A 22395-nucleotide genomic window follows, 5' to 3' on the forward strand; every position below is an offset into this window, starting at 1 on the left:
TTGAAAACGCAGAAAAAGCAGCGGAAAAAGAACAGTCCACTTTTCAACCATATTATTCTTCACACTTCATCAGTTTACTTTTTTAGATTGTCAGACCAAATTATTTTCAAGGTAATGAATGAACCTTAAAGGAAAGGTACATATTTTTTTAAGTCGGTCAGTAAACCTGGGGCTTTTAGGGGCCAGATAATTACTGCACTGGGTTGGCCTCTGTTTTGTACGGATACAAAATATTAGCAAAATGCCCTTTTCAAATACTGAATACGTTTAACGTAAAACCAGCATGGCTGTTAAATATATCACATAGTAATTTATCAAAATTAAGATTAAATAATGAATAATTCAATACAATTTCTTGTACTTTTTAAAAAGGTCTTATATTTTATGCAGTTCCTGTGAGTGACCCCTTCTCAACATGCAGGACTGACAGTAGTGTTCCATCTGTTAACCTGTTTCATTAGCACTCTTCAGACAGGAGAGGGCAGCAGTGAGGCGAGAGCGATCGTCTGAGTTGGAGCCCAGGCGTCTCATTGTGTCCTGAAGCTCAGAGCTGGACATCTGCAGCAACCTGTCCTCTGAGAGTTTCCCTGCTGCAGCCTGCAGGGGACAAGAAGGACATCTCTGTCAATAACTGCTTTGAGGTCAAGACAAAGCTTCTATAAGCAAATCTGTTATGACAATAATCAGCAGGATATACAGTGTACTACTATGCTTGTATTTCTCTGTCTTTATACCTTTTTTTGGTTTTTGTAGCCCTGCTTCTCTTCCTTGACAATGATGATGAATGTCAAACTGAATGTTTTCTGATTGTCTGATGCATCAGGCATAGGAAAACGGCATCAGCAAAAGTAAGTACAGTTAGCTTTTCAGTCTGCCAAGACTAAAAGACATTTATGTCTGCTTTACAACTACAATAAGTAAAAAACTACAGCCTCAACAACCATCATTGGAGTTAAATCAGGACTGGGCTGTCTCAACAAAATCAAAGCAATTGGAACATCTCGAAAGCAATATAATAATGCAATGATGGAAATAGGAGAGAATGAATAATAAGACATATATACAGATATATACATATATACATATATACATTTTTATACATATCTATACACACATACATATACATACACATATAGCAAAAGCAGTCCAACAACATTTAACATCTGCAATACGACCGTTTCACGAGGGGGTAACAAAAGAGCAGCATTTAATACTACAAATTTGATACGGTACATAAAAAACAAACACTCAAAGGAATACAGCGAGTTCACTCAAGCAATACAGGCAAAGGCACCGAAGCAACAAACACTCGCGGATACTTTCAAAAGGAAAGAGAAATATCCTCGAGACAGCGACATGGCCAAAAATATTACAGAGAAGGTAATTGAATTCATCGCTCTGGATAACCAGTCCATCTCCGTGGTAGAGGATCAGGGTTTTCGCCGTCTTCTGGAGTTTTTTAATCCCCAGTATGCCCTACCATCTCGGCATTACATTTCGGATACCGCCTTACCGGAAATGTACAGCAAAGTTCGTGACCACCTATGAGGTGATTTAACAAATGAGAGTTTTACTACAAAGCTGCACTAAGTGGAATTGATAAGAGCCAAAGACATTTTTTAGTTACTGACTTTGTTTCCTTAGTTGTTTTTGTTTTAAAAAAAACAAACAAATAAACCAATATTGCAATGGCATATGCAGAATAAGAAAGAGCCATATGAAAGTATTTACTTTGTTTCAACAAAATAAAAAAAACCTATCAAGGAACAGCTTGGATGCAGGTATTTTTTTTCTTAATGCAGCTGTATTATCTAGGAAAATATTAGTTAGGGCTAAGTATCGGATCGGTACTCGGTATTGGCAGATACTGAATATTAAATGACTCGGATCGGGATCGGGCTAAAAAAAACCTGATTGGGACATCCCTAGTACATATATATATATATGTATACATATATACATATATGTGTATATATACACATATATGTATATATGTGTGTATATACATATATGTGTATATATACACATATATGTATATAGTAAGTAATATATAATATATATATATTGAGCAGTAGTGATGTTCAGACACAACCTCTAACTTTGACAATAGTATGTGTACGGTGTTACCCTTAAATGAGTCCAACACAATGTTGATTTTCCACTAACTGCCATTTCAGTTTCAGTAGTAATATACCATTTCTTTTATTTGCTTTACTTGTTGTAGTATTTTCTATTTTCTATCACTCCAGCAGTGGATGGGATCAAATTATTGAGCAAGACAGTGCTTAAGTATTGTTTTTTTTTTTTTGGTCTTTGCGTGCCCTCTACTGGAGTTTCCTCTGTACAGCACTAGAGTCAACATGTAGAAACCAAAAACATGATAGGAAGCCGATGTGGCATTGGTGGCCTAGAGGTAGAACAAATTAATTCTAGTTTGCAAGGGTAGCAGCTTGAGCCCCGACTCCACCACATCAATCTCTTCAGAGATCACACATACAGTTTCTCCAGGAATTGCACATTCTAGTTATTATTCCGATACTGTACATTTTTTGGGCACGTTTCCCATCCTGCATGCTTTCAGCTACAGAAAAAATTAAAATCAAAACATCAAAATGGTCAGCTCTTCCAGGAAAGGTGTGCTTGTATTCACCTTTACTACACCTCTTGTACATTTCAAAAAATTAAGCTTTAAAAACATTTTTGCCATAAAAATTGAATTAGAGGCACATGGAAACAAGGTTGGCTGTCCGAATCCCACCTCCAGCTACTACTTCAACCTCCACTATGACAACTGCTGATACCACAACTATACAGCCTTTACACAACTACTACTTCTACTGCTATTACTGCTGCTACCACCACTACTAGTGCTACTGCTACTACAACTTCTACTACTAATGCTGCTACAACTACTGCTAAAGTTCTGCTGCTACTGCTCCTCTGTGGCAGAGGGGTAAAAGTATATGGCTCATGATCCCATGGTCAGGTCTGATTCTTCATTTCCTCACTTTAAGAATATTTTTCCAACTTACTTCAAACATACATACACATGGTTGAATGGATGATTGATTGCCCCTGTAGCAGTGACTTAATGTTTTTGAATGAAACATGTGGAACAAAGAAAACCTCCCTCCTTTATAAATATTAATGCCTCCAATTGTGTCAGGATTGCTCCTAGTCAAGTAGTTAGAGTACTGATAACTGTTTGAAAAACTATGAAACTGTCACTCTCTTTGCCAGTTTGACAAATGATACAAGTTTAAATGTTCCACACCTCAGGTGTGCTCCAGTAGCTAATTGTTCATAGGCTGTGTCCTCCTTATTGTGGTGTAGGGTTGAATCCCCATTTCCTGTTACTCTTTCCAGTATCGAAATAAATCCATAAAAAGAATAAACAAATAACTATTCCCCATCCTTCATACATTATGACTTTTATTCAACTTTTATACACACACACTGCTGTCCAGCTCACAGGTCAGGAGGTTAGAGCATAGAGATCATGGCCCTGCCTGATCGTGGATGCGCCTACTGCCATGACCCTGCCTGACTCTCTGTTTCATACGTTCCACTACTATTATTGTAATGCATTACTACATACTATCCTTACCATTAACCACTACTACTGTTATCACTAGTAATCACATTTCCATGTGCATTTCATTATTATTGCTGTAATACATCTTTATGTACTTTCACTCCTGTCAACCATCCATTATAATTGAATACATTGTGATCTCGTTGATCTGCTCTGTACATGCGACATCTATTGCACGTCTGTCCGTCCTGGGAGAGGGATCCCTCCTCTGTGGCTCTCCCTGAGGTTTCTTCCACATTTTTTTTTGGGGCAAGTTTTTCCTCACTCGAATCGAGGGTCGAAGGACAGAGGGTGTCGTCTCTGTACAGATTGTAAAGCCCTCTGAGGCAAACTGTGATTTGTGAATTTGGGCTATACAAATAAAATTTGATTTGATTTGATTTGATTTGATGTCAATGCACTGGACTTTCCGTAGTGCTAGTTCAAATGTTAAGGCAGTGTGAGGAAATTTCTGCATTTCTAGCAATGGGCAATTTATCATTCAAACTACATTTTCAGCAGGAAATGCATTTTCTAGTTAAAATCAAATGTCCAAATAGAATTGAAAATTTACAAAAAAGACACAATTAAAAGATTAATATTTTATGACATGATGAGGAAGAATCAGGTGATTAGTGAACTTTAAAAGAAAAAAGCAAATTGAAAACACAAATTTAAAATGTAAAATGATACCTTGACAATGTAAATTGAGTAAATGAAGAAAATAAAATGTTAAATTGAAAATGGGGAATAGTAAAGCTTGTGTTGAATATAGCTTCTGCACAACGGACATTGGCAGCTGAAGCATTGTTGTCTGCTGGTCAGCTGAACCAGCAGGAAACTACCATTTATTTTGTATGGATAAAGTTGACTGGCAAAGGTCCTCCAAAAACGCTTCAGAACAGGTTTGTGCCGCACATCCAAATTTTTCTTTGAAGATGATGTTGTGGCATTTTGCGCTCACTGGATAGTGACAATACATCCAGGAAACATAGGCAGATAGAGAGGGGAATGATATGTAACCAAAATGCTCAGCCAGAATAGAACCACAACACTATTCCCAGAAAGGTTGAAGATAGTGATAGTGAGAGTGAGAGGTGACTTCACAATCCTCAGTCTCTGTTCATTCTTCATACAGCAGCAAGACACTAAAGCTCCACTACCAACCTGTGTGTGTATGTGTGTGTGTTTGTGTGCGCGCGCGCATACGTGTGAAAATGTGTTCCTGGACAGACCTATTGTGGCAGGATCACAAGTGGTTTGAGTACTTTGTCACGTGCTTACGTGTCTTACTGTGGACCGATTTTGTCAACGTGATATTGTCACAACCGCGAAGGATGCAGTCATAGGTGTGTGGTTGAAATCAGAATGAAGGCTGAGTTTGAAGATAGATCTGGCCCCCGACTTCAAGCCCCGGACCCATATTTATTTTAAGCCACGGATCACTCTATCCAAGTAAAAATCAATCCTGTCCAATTCAACTCACGAGGTAGTCTCACATAGCCAGACCCATCTCCACGAGGCTGTGCTAGCGCTTGAGAAAGGTCTGGCTGCACCTGGGTATTATCATTCTGGTATTGTAGAAAAAACATATCTGGCTTGCTTGTATTTCTGTATCAATCACAATGTTCTTGGGTGGCACTAAACCTAGGATACAGCAACGGTGCCCCTGCAAAATAGTGTCAGGAACTTGTTTTCCACAGGGGGAGGCAAGCACTGGTATAAAAATGGCTAAAAAAGTTAAATTGGTGGTTGAATACTATGGAACTGTGTGGTACCAAAACAGTAGTGGTGCAACGGATCATCGGCACACACGTGATCCGGGGATTGATTTATGAAAAAAAAAATGTTGTTCAATCCACTCACTTGTTAAGTGCAGCGTGGTCATGGTGAGCGGAGGAATCACCCCGGTGTTTCACTGACAGGAGTGAAAACGAAGGCTGCTCATCAACCGCTTATCACCGCGGCATTTAAGCAGCCCCTTGCTGCACAATCTGACCGGGCTAAAGCCATCACAAACGCTATCGGTGTGTTTATAGCCTTCTTATATTGCACTTTAAGTTGTTTTTCATTAATTATGTTAAAAAGAAGATATTATGCCTTGTGCACTTTAAGTTGATTTTATATATTTTAATTTAACAAGTGTTTGACATAATAAACGAAAGACAAAGTTATATTTTTTCTTTTTTTTTTTTGTCTGAAAAATGATCCGATCCGTGACTCTGATCCGAGAAACGATCCGAACCAAGTTTTTTGATCCGTTGCATCATCATGGCACAATAATCAAGAAGTTCAGGTGAATAACACATTCTCACAAAGAACAAGGGAATGGGAGAGAATAGGAAGGAACAGAATGAGTTGACAGGATATATTTAGTAGTACAGTGCATAACACAGTGTGACCCCAACCTTTCTACTGTATGATAGGTTATTCTCCTTGTATTCTCCTTTGCTCATGTCATATTTCAGCCCTGTTCCATTGTGATGTGCAGCAGTTATCATAACATGACTTCACTGAATTGACCATAAAAGGCATTTGGGAAAAAAATAACCTGTGGGTCTAGACCTCCACTGGATACGTGTCCGCTGCGTATGGCTGCGTCCACCACGGCAGCGGAGCTGATCGGTTTTACTCTAGTCTATGTGTTAACTTCCACCAGGTCCGCTGCGCTGCCTGTCTGCTGCGTCCCAGCTCCGGCAGTCCGCAGCCCTGCGGAGCAGATACGCAGGACTTCTATTTCTGGCGGATGCCGGAGCATGACGCAGCAATTCAGCCGAATTCAGCACAGAGCAGACACAAAACAACAACATGACATCCGGTTAATTTCCAAAATAAAACACTCCGTGTTGATGCCAGCACAAAAAACGCAAAAAAGAGACAATACAATACAAGTTCTTCTAATCCTTTGGTCGGGAACACTTCGTGTTGTTGTGTTTCTGACACATACATATAATTGCGGTCATGCGTCATTATGTAATTATCGCGGGAATTCCTTGGTCTTGTAACTCCAGCTGTTCGGCGGAGCTGCGCCGTGGCGGACTCAAAACGCAGTTGGTGGGGGTTGCCAGATGAGGACGATGGGGCAAAACCGTACCGGAGCCGTAACGCAGCGGACAGGGGCTGTGTCTCAATTAAGGGGCTGCATCCTTCGAAGGACGCGGCCTTTGTGGCATATGAAGGCGAGTCCTTCGGAGGTACCTTCAAAAGCCACGTCCACCGTTGTTAAATGGGACGGTCTAGCCTTCGGGGCATTTCCTGGTTGCGTCATCAGATGTTCCCGCCCCTTACCCTTACGTCACGATTTCTGCCGCCCAGGCCTGCGAAAGTGACGATCTACACCACTTGATGTCGCCATTTTCCTTCTTTCTTTCTTCTGTTTCGGGTGCGCAAAGGATCTTGGGATATGGGAGGCCGCGAAGGATAGTAGCGGTGCGTCCTCCAAAAAGAGGGAAAAGAAGGCCGCATTTGTGGGGAGCATTTGGAGGAGCCTTTGAATTGGGACAGCCTTCGCGCTGCGTTGTGACGTAATTTGCCTTCAAATGCGCCCTTCGAAGGATGCAGCCCCTGAATTGAGACACAGCTACGGTAACAGGCGGACCGCAGTCCGAGTCCGGACCTAGACGCCGTCCTATACGGACCAGGACCTATAGTCAATAAATTATATAAGTATTTCAAATTTAGACGGGGCGCTTCTATTTTGACCTGCGCAGCTTTTTTAGACTTTATGCCTTTATGACCTCTCTCTGCTGGAGACATTCTGTCAAAACTGGGCGGTAGATATCAACCTTGAAAAAACCAAAGTCATGGTATTCCAGAAAAAGGCCAGGTGACAGGAATCCAAACATGTTTTCAGGGTAAGAGGGACCACACTTCAGCATACAGTGGAATATAATTACCTGGGCATCACCATCAGTTCATCAGGCAGCTTTGACAAAGCAATAAACTCCCTCACAGAAAAGGCACGCAGGGCGACTATAGCATCAAAAGCTCACTATATAAACTCAATCCTCCAGTTACAATTTGGCTAAAACTATTTAACAGTGTAATAAAACCCATCCTGATGTATGGAAGTGAAGTATGGGGCCCTCTAATGACCCAGAGGCACCTCATGGGACACAACACCCACAGAGAAACTCAACCTTCAATTCTGCAAGGAAATCCTCAAGGTCCACAGAAACTGTCCAAACCATGCATGTAGAGCACCAGAGAAACCTGCCACCTCAAAATCCAAGACCTCCAAACTCTCTCCAGAACTCACCTGCTATCTATAGACAAAGAGAATAAAGAGACTTACATTGAAATTTGGAAGAATGAAATCAAATCCATCAATAAATTGGAGTGCTATCGCTCACTGGACAGAGAGTATTCTCCAGCACAATATCTGGTCAGCATACAAAACCCCAAACAAAGACAAACACTAACAATGTACAGACTCAGCGACCATCAGCTGCAGGTTGAAACAGGTCGGCATAAGAAAGAGTGGAAGCCCAGAGAATTAAGAGTCTGTAAACACTGCTCTTCAGGAGAAATAGAAACTGAGGCCCATTTCCTCCTCTCCTGCCCCCTGTACCAAACTGAGAGAGAGGTTTTCCTACAGCAGATAACTGCAGCAGCTCCAACATATCAGGGAAAAACATGTGATGAGCTGTTAAAAGTCTGTCTGGGAGAAGATACACAATTTGTAAAGTTAGCTGCACAATATGTAACACTCTGCCATGAGGCTAGAGAAACACACGAATGCTGATCACAACCATTACTGCTATGGTATAATATTGTTGTTGTTGCTTTTCATTTCTTTATTTTATGTATTATTATGTATTATGTATATTATCATCATCATTTAATATGAACTGTATATATATTTTTCATTATATAACAACTTGCAGCTGCCTAATGACACCCAATCTATGTATAAGAGAGAGACAGCACTTCATCAGACACACACACACACACATAGGGTATACACTATAAATGTATATACTTTTTTTATTTTTATTTATTTTTATTATATTTGTATATATTTGATTCGGTGAGTTGTATTTGTTTTGTTTCATTGATTCTTGATGGTTTGGCAACATAGTTCTCGTAACATTCATGCCAATAAAGCAAATTTGAATTGAATTGAGACGAGTGAGCGATACAGAGACAGAAGACAGAGAGACGAGTGAGCGATACAGGGACAGAAGACAGAGAGAGACGAGTGAGCGATACAGGGACAGAAGACAGAGAGATGGGTGAGCCGGAGACAACAGAGAAAAATAACTACAGTGCCTTGCAAAAGTATTCACCCCCCTTGGCATTTTTCGTGTTTTGTTGCCTGACAACCTGGAATTAACATGGATTGTTTGAGGATTTGTATAATTTAATTTACAGAACATGCCCAAAACTTTGAAGATGTTTTTTTTTAATTTCTTTATTGTAAAGCAAAGAACAAATAGGGCAAAATAACAGAAAAAGTCAATGTGCATAACTATTCACCCCCCTAAAGTCAATGCTTTGTAGAGCCACCTTTTGAGGCAATCACAGCTCCAAGTTGCTTTGGATAAGTCTCTATGAGCTTGCCACATCTTACCACTGGGATTTTTGCCCATTCCTCCTTGCAAAACTGCTCCAGCTCCTTCAAGTTGGATGGTTTGCGCTTGTGAACAGCAATCTTTAAGTCTGACCACAGATTTTCTATTGGATTGAGGTCTGGGCTTTGATTAGGCCATTCCAACACATTTACATGTTTCCCCTTAAACCACTCAAGTGTTGCTTTAGCAGTGTGTTTGGGTCCATTGTCCTTCTGGAAGGTGAACCTCCGTCCTTGCCTCAAATCACACACAGAGTGGTACAGGTTTTGCTCAAGAATATCCCTGTATTTAACACCATCCATCTTTCCCTCAACTCTGACCAGTTTCCCAGTCCCAGCTGCTGAAAAACATCCCCACAGCATGATGGTGCCACCATCATGTTTCACTGTGGGGACGGTGTTCTTTGGGTGATGTGATGTGTTGGGTTTGCACCAGACATAGCGTTTTCTTTGATGGCCGAAAAGTTCAATTTTAGTCTTATCAGACCAGAGCACTGTCCTACATACATTTTGGGAGTCTCCCACATGCCTTTTCGCAAACTCAAAACGTGCCATTTTGTTTTTTGCTGAAAGTAATGGCTTTCTTCTGGCCACTCTGCCATAAAGCCCAACTCTATGAAGTGTACGGCTTATTGTCGTCCTATGTACAGATAGTCCAGTCTCTGCTGTGGAACTCTGCAGCTCCTCCAGGGTTACCTTAGGTCTCTGTGCTGCCTCTCTGATTAATGCCCTCCTTGCCCGGTCCGTGAGTTTTGGTGGGCGGCCGTCTCTTGGCAGGTTTGCTGTTGTGCCATGTTCTTTCCATTTGGTTATGATAGATTTGATAGTGCTCCTGGGGATCATCAAAGATTTGGATATTTTTTTATAACCTAACCCTGACTTGTACTTCTCAACAACATTGTCCCTTACTTGTTTGGAGAGTTCCTTGGTCTTCATGGCAGTGTTTGGTTAGTGGTGCCTCTTGCTTAGGTGTTGCAGCCTCTGGGGCCTTTCAAAAAAGGTGTGTATATGTACTGACAGATCATGTGACACTTAGATTGCACACAGGTGGACATTCACTAATTATGTGACTTCTGAAGGTAATTGGTTGCACCAGAGCTTTTTATGGGCTTCATAACAAAGGGGGTGAATAGTTTTATGTATATATTTTTCTCATTTCACTTCACCAACTTCGACTATTGTGTTCTGATCCATCACATAAAATTCAGATTAAAAAAACATTGAACTAAAGGCTGTAATGTAACAAAATAGGTAAAAAGCCAAGGGGGGTGAATACTTTTGCAAGGCACTGTACACATGGTCTCTAAGAAGAGAAAAGTGGACAGCGAAAACAGAGCTTTCAACCCAGAATGGACAGACTCATTCATTCTCCACAATGAACATTTTTAAAACTAAAAATCGTTCCAGGCTCACCAATGAGCACCTGCACAGGTGAATGAGAATGGCCCTGACACCATTCCAGCCCAGATTTAAAATCCTGGCAGGACAAGCTCGAGCTCAATTCTCTCACTGAACAACAGAAAGTGGGGGAAAGAAAGAGAAACTGTAAAACGGTTCAATTGTTAAGATGTGTTGAGATCTATCTGTTGTAAAATTGGTTGAGACTGTTAAGATGTGAAACATTAACAAAGAAAAAAGGGAAACTCAAGCTGCTGCTACACTTTATTTTATTTTTTAAAAATTAAGTACTTTATTTTAAGATGCACAATTTTTAAAAGACTATTTTATTTTTTAATGCAGCCTTTTTTTCCTTAAAGAGAGATGAAATCAATACATATCTACAGTACTATATATCTGTATAATTAAATGTTAAGTGACAATAAATATTGTTGAAATGTTTTTGAAATGTTCTGTCTTTACTTGATTTGACAGTCAGTTGTTGATTACATGTAGACGTTGATACAACTACTAGTTGACGTTGATACAAGCTACTTCAATATATACCGCACTAAATCATAATGCAAGTTAGACATCATGATGTTCGGGACCTTTGCTTGAGGAAATTTTCTCTAACTGGACCTATTTGAATTCTAGTTGAATACCCGTGATCTAGACCAATGTTTCCAAAAGGGGGCGTTCGGAGAACATCTGGAGGCGCTGGAAGCAGTACTGCTGAAATGGGGGTGTTGAGGCGTTCCTGGGGGTGTTTTTGCAAATTTACACCAGAAATTCACAACAAAATAAGTCGAAAACTCTAATTTTTTAAATTTAGAAACATTTATTTGTTGTTTTTATTGGGTGCTGCATTATTTGCTGTATTTTCGCAACTTTCACTCCAGAAGAGAGATCTGTCCTCCTCATGAGGCTGTCATCAGTGTGCTGTGCGAGGGGCGGGGCAGCTCTCTCAGCCTGCAGTCAAAAGTCTGGTTAAACTTAACTAATGCCAACATGGACAATGGCTCGTTGTCACCAGTGCAACAAGTCTTCTGTATGTGTGAGCAGAAAGAACAGAAATCTTTCCCAAGATCTAGCGAAGGTGATTACAGGCGCAGAAATGCCCAGACTTCCAGAAGTCCAAATAGAAAATTAAATGTAAAATAATACATTTTCAAAATTATTATTATAAAATGATTATTGTTTTACTGCACAATTAAGAATGATCTAGTCAAAAATGTAATGAAAAAGCAAATACAAAATGTAAAATGATAATCTGAAAATGTAGGCTAAGGTGAGTAAATTTAAAATTTAAAATGGATTTGCTCCAACTGAAAGCATTTGTAAAGATGAAATTGTAAATAACAGTGGAAATAAGACAACAGAAACATGAAATGTGAAACTCAAAATAGGGAGTAGTAAAGCTTAATTCGAAATTTGTTAATAAAATCAAGGGGAAATAAACTGTAGATCCCAGAAATACATATTTTTTAGGCTATAGCTGTCATGATAATAAGTAAAATCAATCAACAAATAATAATATAAATAATAGCGAGAGTAATAATCATAATTATAATCATCATTCAGGGACGGCAATTGGCCTACATTTTATTACAAGGGGGGCAGTAAAGGGACAGTCCACTGTCAGTTCTTTCCTGAGTGGCTGTGAAATGGCAGACCTGATGCCAGACTGGTTCCTGGAATCTGCTGGCAAACTGTGAAAACAGGGTTGATTCTACACTGCTGTGTGTGTGTGTGTGTGTGTGTGTGTGTGTGTGTGTGTGTGTGTGTGTATGTGTGTGTGTGCGCGCGCTTGCATGCATGCGTGCGTGTTTAGTGAATAGAATGGGGACAAGGGACTGGCTTAATCTCCTGCCCACTGTCTGTTTGCATTGTGTCCATGCTAAGTGAAATGGACAGGCTGGGATAACAAACGGCTCAGAATTTGGATGTGATCTATTTGGGAGGCAATGCTGGGACTGAATTGGAGGCTTTTTCCAACTAATGTTAGCATTCTGCACAAAAATAAAAATCTTTAAACTCAGCTGAATCTAAATTCTTCAGCAGTCTGAGTCAAATGAATTTAGCTTTTCCAGATAAATCTCATTGTATTTCACAGTACACTGGAGTTTGTAAGTTAAGTTGTTAAGTTGCTGGAGCCTGTGCAACTTTCCCATCCTGCATTTCACAGCCAGGAATGCTTGGTTTGCCAGAGCTTAAGGGGGTACAAGTGCAGCTCGGGTCACATTTTACTGTCTGAACCAACTGGGTCCAAGAGTAGTAACCAAGCCAGACGCAAACTCGACAGGCCTTCTGTTTTTTTAAGTCTGAACCCGACTCGACTTGACGCAGTTTGTGTTAACCTGTTACACGGCTGTTACCATGGTTACAGCTTGACTGTCATGTACAGTCTAGACGACCATGAAAAGTCATTATTCTACGCATATGGATATAAGAAAAAAAATGATATACATGTATTTTATACGTCAAGGTAAAAATCAAGATCAAATTTATTTATAGAGCACTTTAAAACAAGGTTTGTACCAAAGTGCTATCTAACAAACCTAAAAAGATTAACAGAGCAAGAAAGATTATCACAAGACATGAGTATTTAAAATACACGAATGAATACATAGCGTGCATACAAACACGCATGTGCACACATGCAAAACTTCCTCACAATTACATACGTAATATTGATAAACAGGAAGAGAAAAGGTTATGAAAATAAGGCATAGATGAGATCAACCCACCTGGGTACTTTGCCCTTGCATCACATCCCCGCCCCCTTTTCAGTGAAAACAATCCTCCTAATTTGAATGGAGGTCAATACAAATTCTAACAACTCTGCTAAATTAGCAGCATAAAATAAAAAAACTGTATGTCTTTTTAGGTATAAGGATCCAAAGTTCTATGGCCAAAGCAATTATATTCGTTGTCGTTGCCGATCAACAATCAATAGAAAAAAATAAAGAGATGGTGGATGATGAGTCCTTCCAGTCCCACTCTTCATTAAAGTGGACGAATCTGACACACATAACTACCTTATTAAATGTCCATGTCATTTTTCAGTCATCTGTCATCTTTTCTTTATGTTGCTGTTTTATAATCTGTCCAATGTGACTTTATTGTAAACTAATCACATCACTGTAGTCAAGCAGAACCGCTGTTTCCGTTTGTGTTTATTTACGTGACCGTTGACTCGGAGCTGAGAGGAGGTAAAAACAGGTTGGTTTAGCTCCCACATTACTTTATGCTGTTTACAAGGTTCATTATTAGACGGCAGGTCAGCTCAGTTTATGTGTATTATTAACATTAAAACAGCCTCTGCTCCTGGCAGTCTGTCAAGTGGACTGACCACTAAACCAAACTCCATTATAAAAGCAGGTGTTTTACGGTAGGGCCTTATTTATTCACAGTAAAAACTGTAGTTACAACTTTACAAAGGCGCTTTTTTAATACACTTCAATCTACAGACACAATCAGCACACATGCCATTTCTCAGTAACATCATCGACTAACCTGTGATGAAGTGTTTGACACAGACGGACACGTATTGACTGGCCGAGTCTCAAGATTTACCATTTTCATCCTCTCTGTGGACAACCTGAGGCCACACATCTCTTCTTTGACTGCCCTTCATTCTTTGGGGAAGTAAATAAAATCCTAACCTTTTGGATGTTTTATTGTTTGACGTGAAAAATACAACACAGCGGCTTTTAGGCATGTCACTACCAGCAGTTTTCAATCTGCAGCCAGTGTCTGTTTTTACCCAAAAGGGAGCGCAGTCATTCTGAAAACAGGACTGTGACGTGTGGATGATCTCATCTATACGGATCATATGTTGTTATTCATTGGTTGAAAGCCCTAATACAACTGACCAACACTTAACCTCACACTTTTTTAAAAAAAACCCTCACGTCTCACTTGTTCCGACAATTTCGATATCACTTTACAATCTTAAAAAACAAAAAGGGTATTGATTGGTGATAAATTATCACCAGTGTTGGGCAAGTTACTTTCAAAACGCAATATATTACATATTACTAGTTACCTTCATTTTAAAGTAATACATTATGTTACAATATTACTGTCTGCGTAGAGTCATATAATACTTATTACACTACATTTTAGTTACTTTAAAAAAAAAAAAAGCCCAATTAACCTATACAATTAAACAATTAAATAGCTGAGACCTTTTTAAATAAACAACTGTCCTTGGACACAGGGATGAGTAGTCAGACAAAGGATCACAGTCTGATATAAATAGGTTATCTCATTAACAATAACATTTTAAAACACTCAAACGAAGTATTCAGCCTGACATCATATTACCAGTTCAGTTTAATTCAAGAAATGCATTGTGCACATTTGAATGACTGACTGAAATAATGTTGGACTGATGTGAAATACAAATACTTCACAAAACATTTGTTTAATTATTTGTTTTTTATCATCATTGTATTGATAAACTGATTAAAACAGATTTGTTGTGCTGCATTTTTGCCACTATGCACTAGGCCTGGGCGATAAACCGAAAATTTACCGATACCGAAATTTACGACCATAACCGACGTCATTTTGCCCATGTCGGTATATTCGGTATTTAAAAAAAAAAGAAAAAAAAAAGTCGTTTTATGTCTTGTTTGGCTGTGTGTGTAGGTAGGCTACCAGTATGTTCATGTGTAACTGTTGCCAAAATGCAACCATGGCTTATTTTGTGAATGAACACGAGTCAAACCTTTGTGTAAAAGCATAATTACGACGAAAAAGCCACTTTTAAGATTCAACGTAGTTTCGTTTCCAGGTCAAACTCATTTACAATGGAGGTGCACGGGTCAACTTTTCTGCAGCATCAAAATCGAGCATCAAAACGATGTTCTCAATGCTCGTGTTCATGTGTAGAGACCCTGGTGATGCTACGAGCAAAGTTTCATGTTGTGTCGAGTCTTCTTAGTGTTTTAAAAATAGCGATTTTGATGCTACAGAAAAGTTGACCCGTGCACCTCCATTGTAAATGAGTTTGACCTGGAAACGAAACTACGGTGAATCTTAAATAATTAATTTTTTACTTATCGTTCATTTATCGTTATCGAGGTGAGTTGCTCAATATATCGTGATATTGATTTGAGGCCATATCGCCCAGCCCTACTATGCACCACTATTCAGACAATAATATGATTTCCTGGAAAAGCCATTTCTTCTTTTTGAGCTGTAATTGTCACACTTTACTGAGACCAGTAATGTCACTAGCTGAAAGTGACACCACACCTCCCGATTTATATTACACTTCACCCACCTCTTTTGCACTTTGCACTGTTGCACCTATACGAACCAAAGTAGCAGGTGCACTTGGAGACACCCACACAGTCCATTCACCCAAGACCTACTGCTGGACCCGGGTTTTTGCACTTGCGCTAGTAAAATAGAGCCCTAGGTACGTTTCAACTGAAAAGGAAAGCTATTCCTCATGGCCCAGTAGAAGGGAAGTGAACTGCATTTATCCCAGCTGTACAACTGTACAACACAAGAGACACACAACATACATCCCAAGCTGAGCACAATAAATTAGGTGTTTGTGTGAGTGTGTATGTGTGTAATATTTGCTCGTTTTGCTGGGGTAGTCAATGGTAGAGTAAAAAAGTACCATTCACAAGTTTAATCTTTACAAATGTTTTCAGTTTGAGCATCTCCATTTCAGCTTTTGCCTTCTAAATTTTGCATTTTTGATTTACTCAGCCCACATTTTCAGATTTTCATTTTACATTCTAAGTATGCTTTTTCAGTTTACTTTATTAATGACCTGATTATTCCTAGTTGTATAGTAAAATCCTAATCTTTTTTAAAATTGTATTTATTTTTACGTTACTACACAATCAGCAGGCTAATGGTCTGATTTTAATCATTGACCCATGATGTATAGTTAATTCTGTAACAAACCCGAGATGGACGAGGAAATGGGAGACGAACTCTGGCTTAAAATTAGCAAAAATACAGCAAATATAGAAGCATCCAATAAGAAACACCGTTCCCCCGCGTCCCCCCCTACCCCCAACTTACTAACATAGTTAAAGCTCTGGTCTACGATCTGAGAAAGGTTTGAAAAAAGCATCCCCCCCCACACACCCCTCCCCTCTGTGCTCCTTAATCCCTCCCCTCCGAGCTCGTATCGCTCTCCCCTCAGAGCCCCGCGACACACCCGCTCCCGCTACAAGCACCAAGAGCAACAAGCCGGCAGAAACCAAATACAGCCCAGCTTTGAATGCGGAGTAACGATGTCGGATTCACAGGTAAAGTTATTACAATGCACGTTGAAACTCATGTAAATCTTGTAAGTCATTACAATGTCCACAGCTAAGCTCAACAGCCAAGCTAGCGTAACGTCATTAGCATGTTACAGCTACCTTACGTTACAGCTAGGTAATAAGTTACAACAGCTAAGTTAGCCACTTCTAAAAGTTATTGAGGGCCAAGAGACTAACAGATGCTGCCATCAGCTTTAATCACAACGATCGCTTCCACATTGTGGCTGAAAACTAAACCTTCATGAGCCTCGGACCAGCTGTGTGTGTCCCAGCTGTTGTCTGAGTAGCACCAGACCGCGACACAAACGTGCCCGTAAACCGTAATCTCTTGTTTATGACAGATAAGACACACAAATACACACATCGTAACGCCGATATGACAATCCATCATATTGATTTAGCAAAGGCTTCGTTGAAAACAAACGGACAAGACCGGGAGGAGAGTTAGCAAAACAGTTGAGTAGTGACCGGCGAGAGGTTGTTATGGAGAAATAAATCCGGACAGGATGAATGAAACCCCAACGCGAAGCGAAGGGGTTTCAGTCATCCATTCATTCATCTTACTTGCATTACTTGCTGCTTCATTTAGCTGCCACGAGCAAATAAATAGGCTGATTTGGTGTAAACATGATAGCAATGTTAGCTTGTTGTTAGCTTACAATGCTAACATAGAGGCTAACATCTCCGTCGAACAAGGAAACAAGTGTTGACAATACTGCAGAGACAGAAATTGTTTTGACGCCGTCTAATAACAGAAAAAAACTCTTGTGTCACGACATCCACAATAAAGACGAAAGATTACCTGCTCAGGGCCAAACAAACCTCTTGTCCGCTTGTAGTTTCAAATGCGGAAGTGGGTTGGGACGAGGCGTGACCAGGAGCAGGAGAGTGAGCGAGGGGATTGGATGGAGGGTCCGAGAGAGAGAGTGCAAATTTGAGCAAGGGGAAACTCCCATCCGGACTGGATGGCTGCTATTGGTCAATTTCTTTGCAGCGCTAGAGAGAATGGATTTATTTGGTTCCTTTTGCTCTTCACATTGTGTAGGTCGTACTATTGGACCTTAACCACCATCTAAATAAAGTTAATAATAATGATCTTTCAAATCGTAGACCATAACTTTAAGGGGTTAGGGTATGTTTGTTTGTTTGTTTTTTTGTTTTTTTCGTGTGTATATACATTTATACATACAAGTAAACTAATGTCTGTATATGGGTGCATATATGTATCACATATATTACCCTCTCTCCTGTCCATACAGCAGCTACTGTGTACAGTGAGTTATACAGAATGTGACATGATCATGAAGCTGTATCTTCTGATGCTATACATTAAATAAAAACATTGTTGCAAAATATATATATATATATTTTTATGAGAAAATCTGTGATGTGAACTGGGAACAGTTATGGATTTTGGGTGAGATGGCATGGAATGACTTATGTATTTGCATCATATCTCCTCAACAAAACATAATAACACAGAAAAGTAGCTACCTACCCCAATGTTTTGATGGTCAATGATTACAATGACACCATATACAACATCATAAACTGTTCAGGTGAATAGTAAATGGCAAATTCAGTGATATTGTGAGAGGGAAATCACAGTATCTGAGAATCTAGAAACTGAAAACCTTGTCTTGAGTCTTTGTCTGTGCCCCGTCACTGTTTATTTGCTCTTTGGTCATTCTTTTTCTTTGTGCCTCTTCTGATCCTGCCTCAGTATCAGCCATTTCCACAAAGAGATCAAAAACTTGAATTCTCCAAAGCAAAATCTCCTCTTGCTTCCCTTTAATGAACTAAAAACAAACAATGCCCGGAGCTGATATATATGACACAGTAAGCAAGCAGATTGATACGCTATTTCAGGACTGTGTTTTCATCTGCAAAATCGGCAAAATATTGGTGGATTCTCTCATTGAACCCATAAAGAAGGCTACCACTGACTCCATCACAGAATTGGTAAAGGATTCCCTGAGGTATGAACTTCAAAACATGGTTGAAAAACTTGATGAATTGCAAAAAAAGTATGATGATGTGGAGGACATTCTAGATGAACAAGAGCAGTATTCAAGACGAAACTGTCAATGAAGTTATCAGTGGCATAATTAAAGAAAATCTCAACATAGAGGTGCGCCCCTCTGAAATTGACAGGAGCCATCGCCTAGGACCAAAACACAACAGCAGAAAAGACAAACCAAGGGGAATTATTGTCAAGTTTGCTCAATACAACATCAGGGACAAGGTCTACAAAGCGAAAAAAAAGGCTCAAGGGATCAACACCTAAGATGCACGTTCACGAGAACTTAACAGCCAAGCGAGTGAAATTGCTGGATGAGCTACGTAAAAAACATAAGGGTAAGCTCGCAGCGTAAGCTGGTTTTTAGATTAGTTAGGATTCATGGATATGAAGTTTATTAGCATGACTCGAAATCATACCTACATTAGACATCAGACACCTGGCACTCTCTATAACGCACCACTTTTTGAATGGGCTTTGATGAGATAACCTTTGAAAAATTGTCAAGTACTTGAACAGCATTGCTTTGACACCAACGAGAAGCTAAATTGTAAGCGCCATATACCGGAAAAACTCAAATATATAAAAAACAAAAATAAATACTCACTTTCATTGTTACACCTAAACATTAGAAGCCTGAATAAACATCACAATGATCTGGTCTCCCTTTTAGCAAGTCTGGGCCATAGATTTGATGTAATTGGGTGCTGTGAAACCTGGTTTAATGAAAGCTCGTACGTGGATATTCTCAACCTGGATGGATATACATTATATAACAGTCACAGACTTGGTCAATCAGGTGGTGGAGTGTGCTTATATGTAGACTCACTACACTGTGTGAGTATTTGCGATGACGTCATTATTGATGATCGACATTCGGACTCTCTATTCATTGAGATTAATGTAAACAATGGAAAAAACCTCATTGTACGAGTGATATATTGACCCCCAGATTCTGACATCGATACTTTTAAGACTAAATTAGATCTAGAATCTAGAACTTTTATATTGTATAAACAAAACTAATAAAAACTGTTTTATCCTCTGGATTTTAACATTGATATATCCGAAGACGATAATGCAGAAAATGACTTCATGAACACCCTTTACTCCTCATTCTTTTTCCCCACCATAAATATATATACTAGAGTAACAGAGTCCAGCAAGTCAATCATCAATAATATTATCACCAATATTCACAATGCTCATATCGACTCAGGAGTAATTCTTCCAGACATTACAGACCACTTTCCTATCGTACTCTTCATTGCTAAAAAGATGAATGACTCACATTCAAAAACAAAAGTTAAAGTACTGAATGGGAAAACCTTGGTTAAACTATCTGAACACCTCCGAGCCAAGACACGGGATTCAGTCTATAGCCGTGATGACCCAGATGCTGCATATAATGCTCTAATTGATGAAATGATGGATTCCATAAACTCCACCATACCTGAAAGGATCATACATCGTGATGCACTTTATAAATGCTATATCAAAAATCCAAGTGATGAAAATAAAGAATCATGTACAAAATACAGAAACAAGCTGACACATGTAATACGAATAAGTAAGCAAAAACACTACACCGAGCATATAAAGGCTTCTCGGGTGATCCAAAGCAATCCTGGAAGGTGCTCAATGAAGTCCTCAGCCGGGGTCAAAGAACCACTGTGCTTCCTGACACCAAACTCGCACAAAATACCAAAAGTACTTCCAACAATAACGATATTGCAAACGATTTTAATGATTATTTCACCTCCATAGGAGAAAATCTCTCAAAAACATAAACCCACCAGAGGGTGCCAATTTTCAACAATACCTTTAAGGCAATTACTTAAATTCTTTTTTTTTTAAACTGAAATCTCTAAAGTTATTATGAGCATGAAAAGCTCCCATACAGCAGGTGTGGATGGTATCTGTAGTAAAATGTTAAAAGCCATTGTGAATGAAATCGTGGATCCACTTGTTTATTCCTTCAACCTTTCTCTGCTTTGTGGGGTGGTACCTAAAATGACTAAGGGGCCCAGAATTATCCCAGTGTTTAAGTCTGGTGAAAAAAAACATGCATAACTATCGACCAATATCTATACTGCCCACACTATCCAAAGTACTGGAGGAAATTGTCTAATGTAGACTCAGTGATTACTTAGATGAGTTGAATATTCTCGTCACATCACAATATGGCTTTAGGAAAAAGAGAACTACTTGTATGGCAATTCTTGACCTCATTGAAAAGATCAATGATGCTATTGATAAAGGTGAATGTGGCATTGGGATTTTCCTTGATTTATCGAAAGCTTTTGATACTATTGATTTTGAAACCCTCATAGGCAAACTGCAGCATTATGGTGTCAGGGGCACAGCACTTAGATGATTTAGAAGTTATATGTATGGAAGGCAGCAATATGTACATGTAAATGATATCAAATCTCAAAGTAAATCCATCAAATATGGTGTCCCACAGGGGTCAATATTAGGACCACTCCTCTTTATTGTATATATAAATGATTTTGTAAACTCTTCTAGTATTTTACACAAAGTAATATTTGCTGACAATACAAATTTATTTTTGTCAAACAAAAATTCTGATAATCTCCAAAATATTGTAAATGCGGAATTGGTTAAGCTGGACACCTGTTTTAAATGCAATAAATTATCCTTGAATATAAACAAAACTAATTTTATTGAATTCTGCTCAAACAGAAACCGAAATAATGTTGAACATGATGAATATTTGAATTTTAAGAAGCATACTGACGAGTTGTCAAAAAAAATCTCCAAATATGTTGGCTTATTTTTCAAGCTGAGACATTTCTCCCACTTGAAGCTTTTTTAACCTTGTATCGGTCTCTATTTGAGCCTCATTTAAACTATTGTATTGTTATATGGTGCAATACATATCCTAGTTATCTCAAGAATCTACAGATTTTACAAAAGAAAGCATTACGAGCCATAACATGGTCCAAGGTAAATGCTCCCTCAGACCCTCTCTTTTATGGCTATAAACTCTTGAAACTTACCGAATGCAACACTTTTCACAATGCTTGTATTAATGTACAATGTAGTTTTTAGACTCAATGACCGACTCTGCGATCTTATCCCGATTCACTTTTCCTCTCACGCACACAATACTAGGAAAAAGTAACTTGTAAGGGGTAAGAGACACAAACTCAAAAGTTTTAGTGTGACCTGCAGAGGTCCACAGATTTGGAATGAGCTTGAAAGCACTATAAAAATGTCTGTTTCTCTGTTGGGCTTTAAAAAGAGCTTAAGACAACACTTGCTACTAAAATATGATCAATCTTAGAACCCTGTATGGCTGAGGTTTCCAAAAATGTTTAAAAAAGCATCTCTATACAAAATATATACTCCAATTAATTCTCACTGTTATTTCTCCATGTGCCATTGTCTACATGTCTACATGCATTTTTGTCAGAAATTTAGGATATTTAGAGTAATTTTATAAAGCTTCTCGAGTCTTAGGTTAGAGTTAGGTTGCAGAAAGAACATTTTATCTGTAACATGTTGTTTTATTTTAATGTCTGGG

The 22395-nt window shown here is 39.0% G+C and overlaps 1 protein-coding gene across 2 annotated transcripts in view; it reads right to left on the reverse strand.

The window, feature by feature from the left end:
• The window catches only part of LOC311256349 (kinase suppressor of Ras 1-like), a 44765-nt gene that overhangs the window by 20184 nt on the left and 2186 nt on the right, over window positions 1-22395 (reverse strand). For both annotated transcript variants that reach the window (XM_084351327.1, XM_084351328.1), the window contains exon 2: window positions 450-597. In XM_084351327.1, coding sequence (XP_084207453.1) covers window positions 450-597 — 148 coding nt within the window. The remainder of the gene's footprint in view (window positions 1-449; window positions 598-22395) is intronic.

The sequence above is a fragment of the Pagrus pagrus genome (genome assembly GCF_965226575.1).
Source record: "Pagrus pagrus genome assembly, chromosome: 4".
Classification (NCBI taxonomy): domain Eukaryota; kingdom Metazoa; phylum Chordata; class Actinopteri; order Spariformes; family Sparidae; genus Pagrus; species Pagrus pagrus.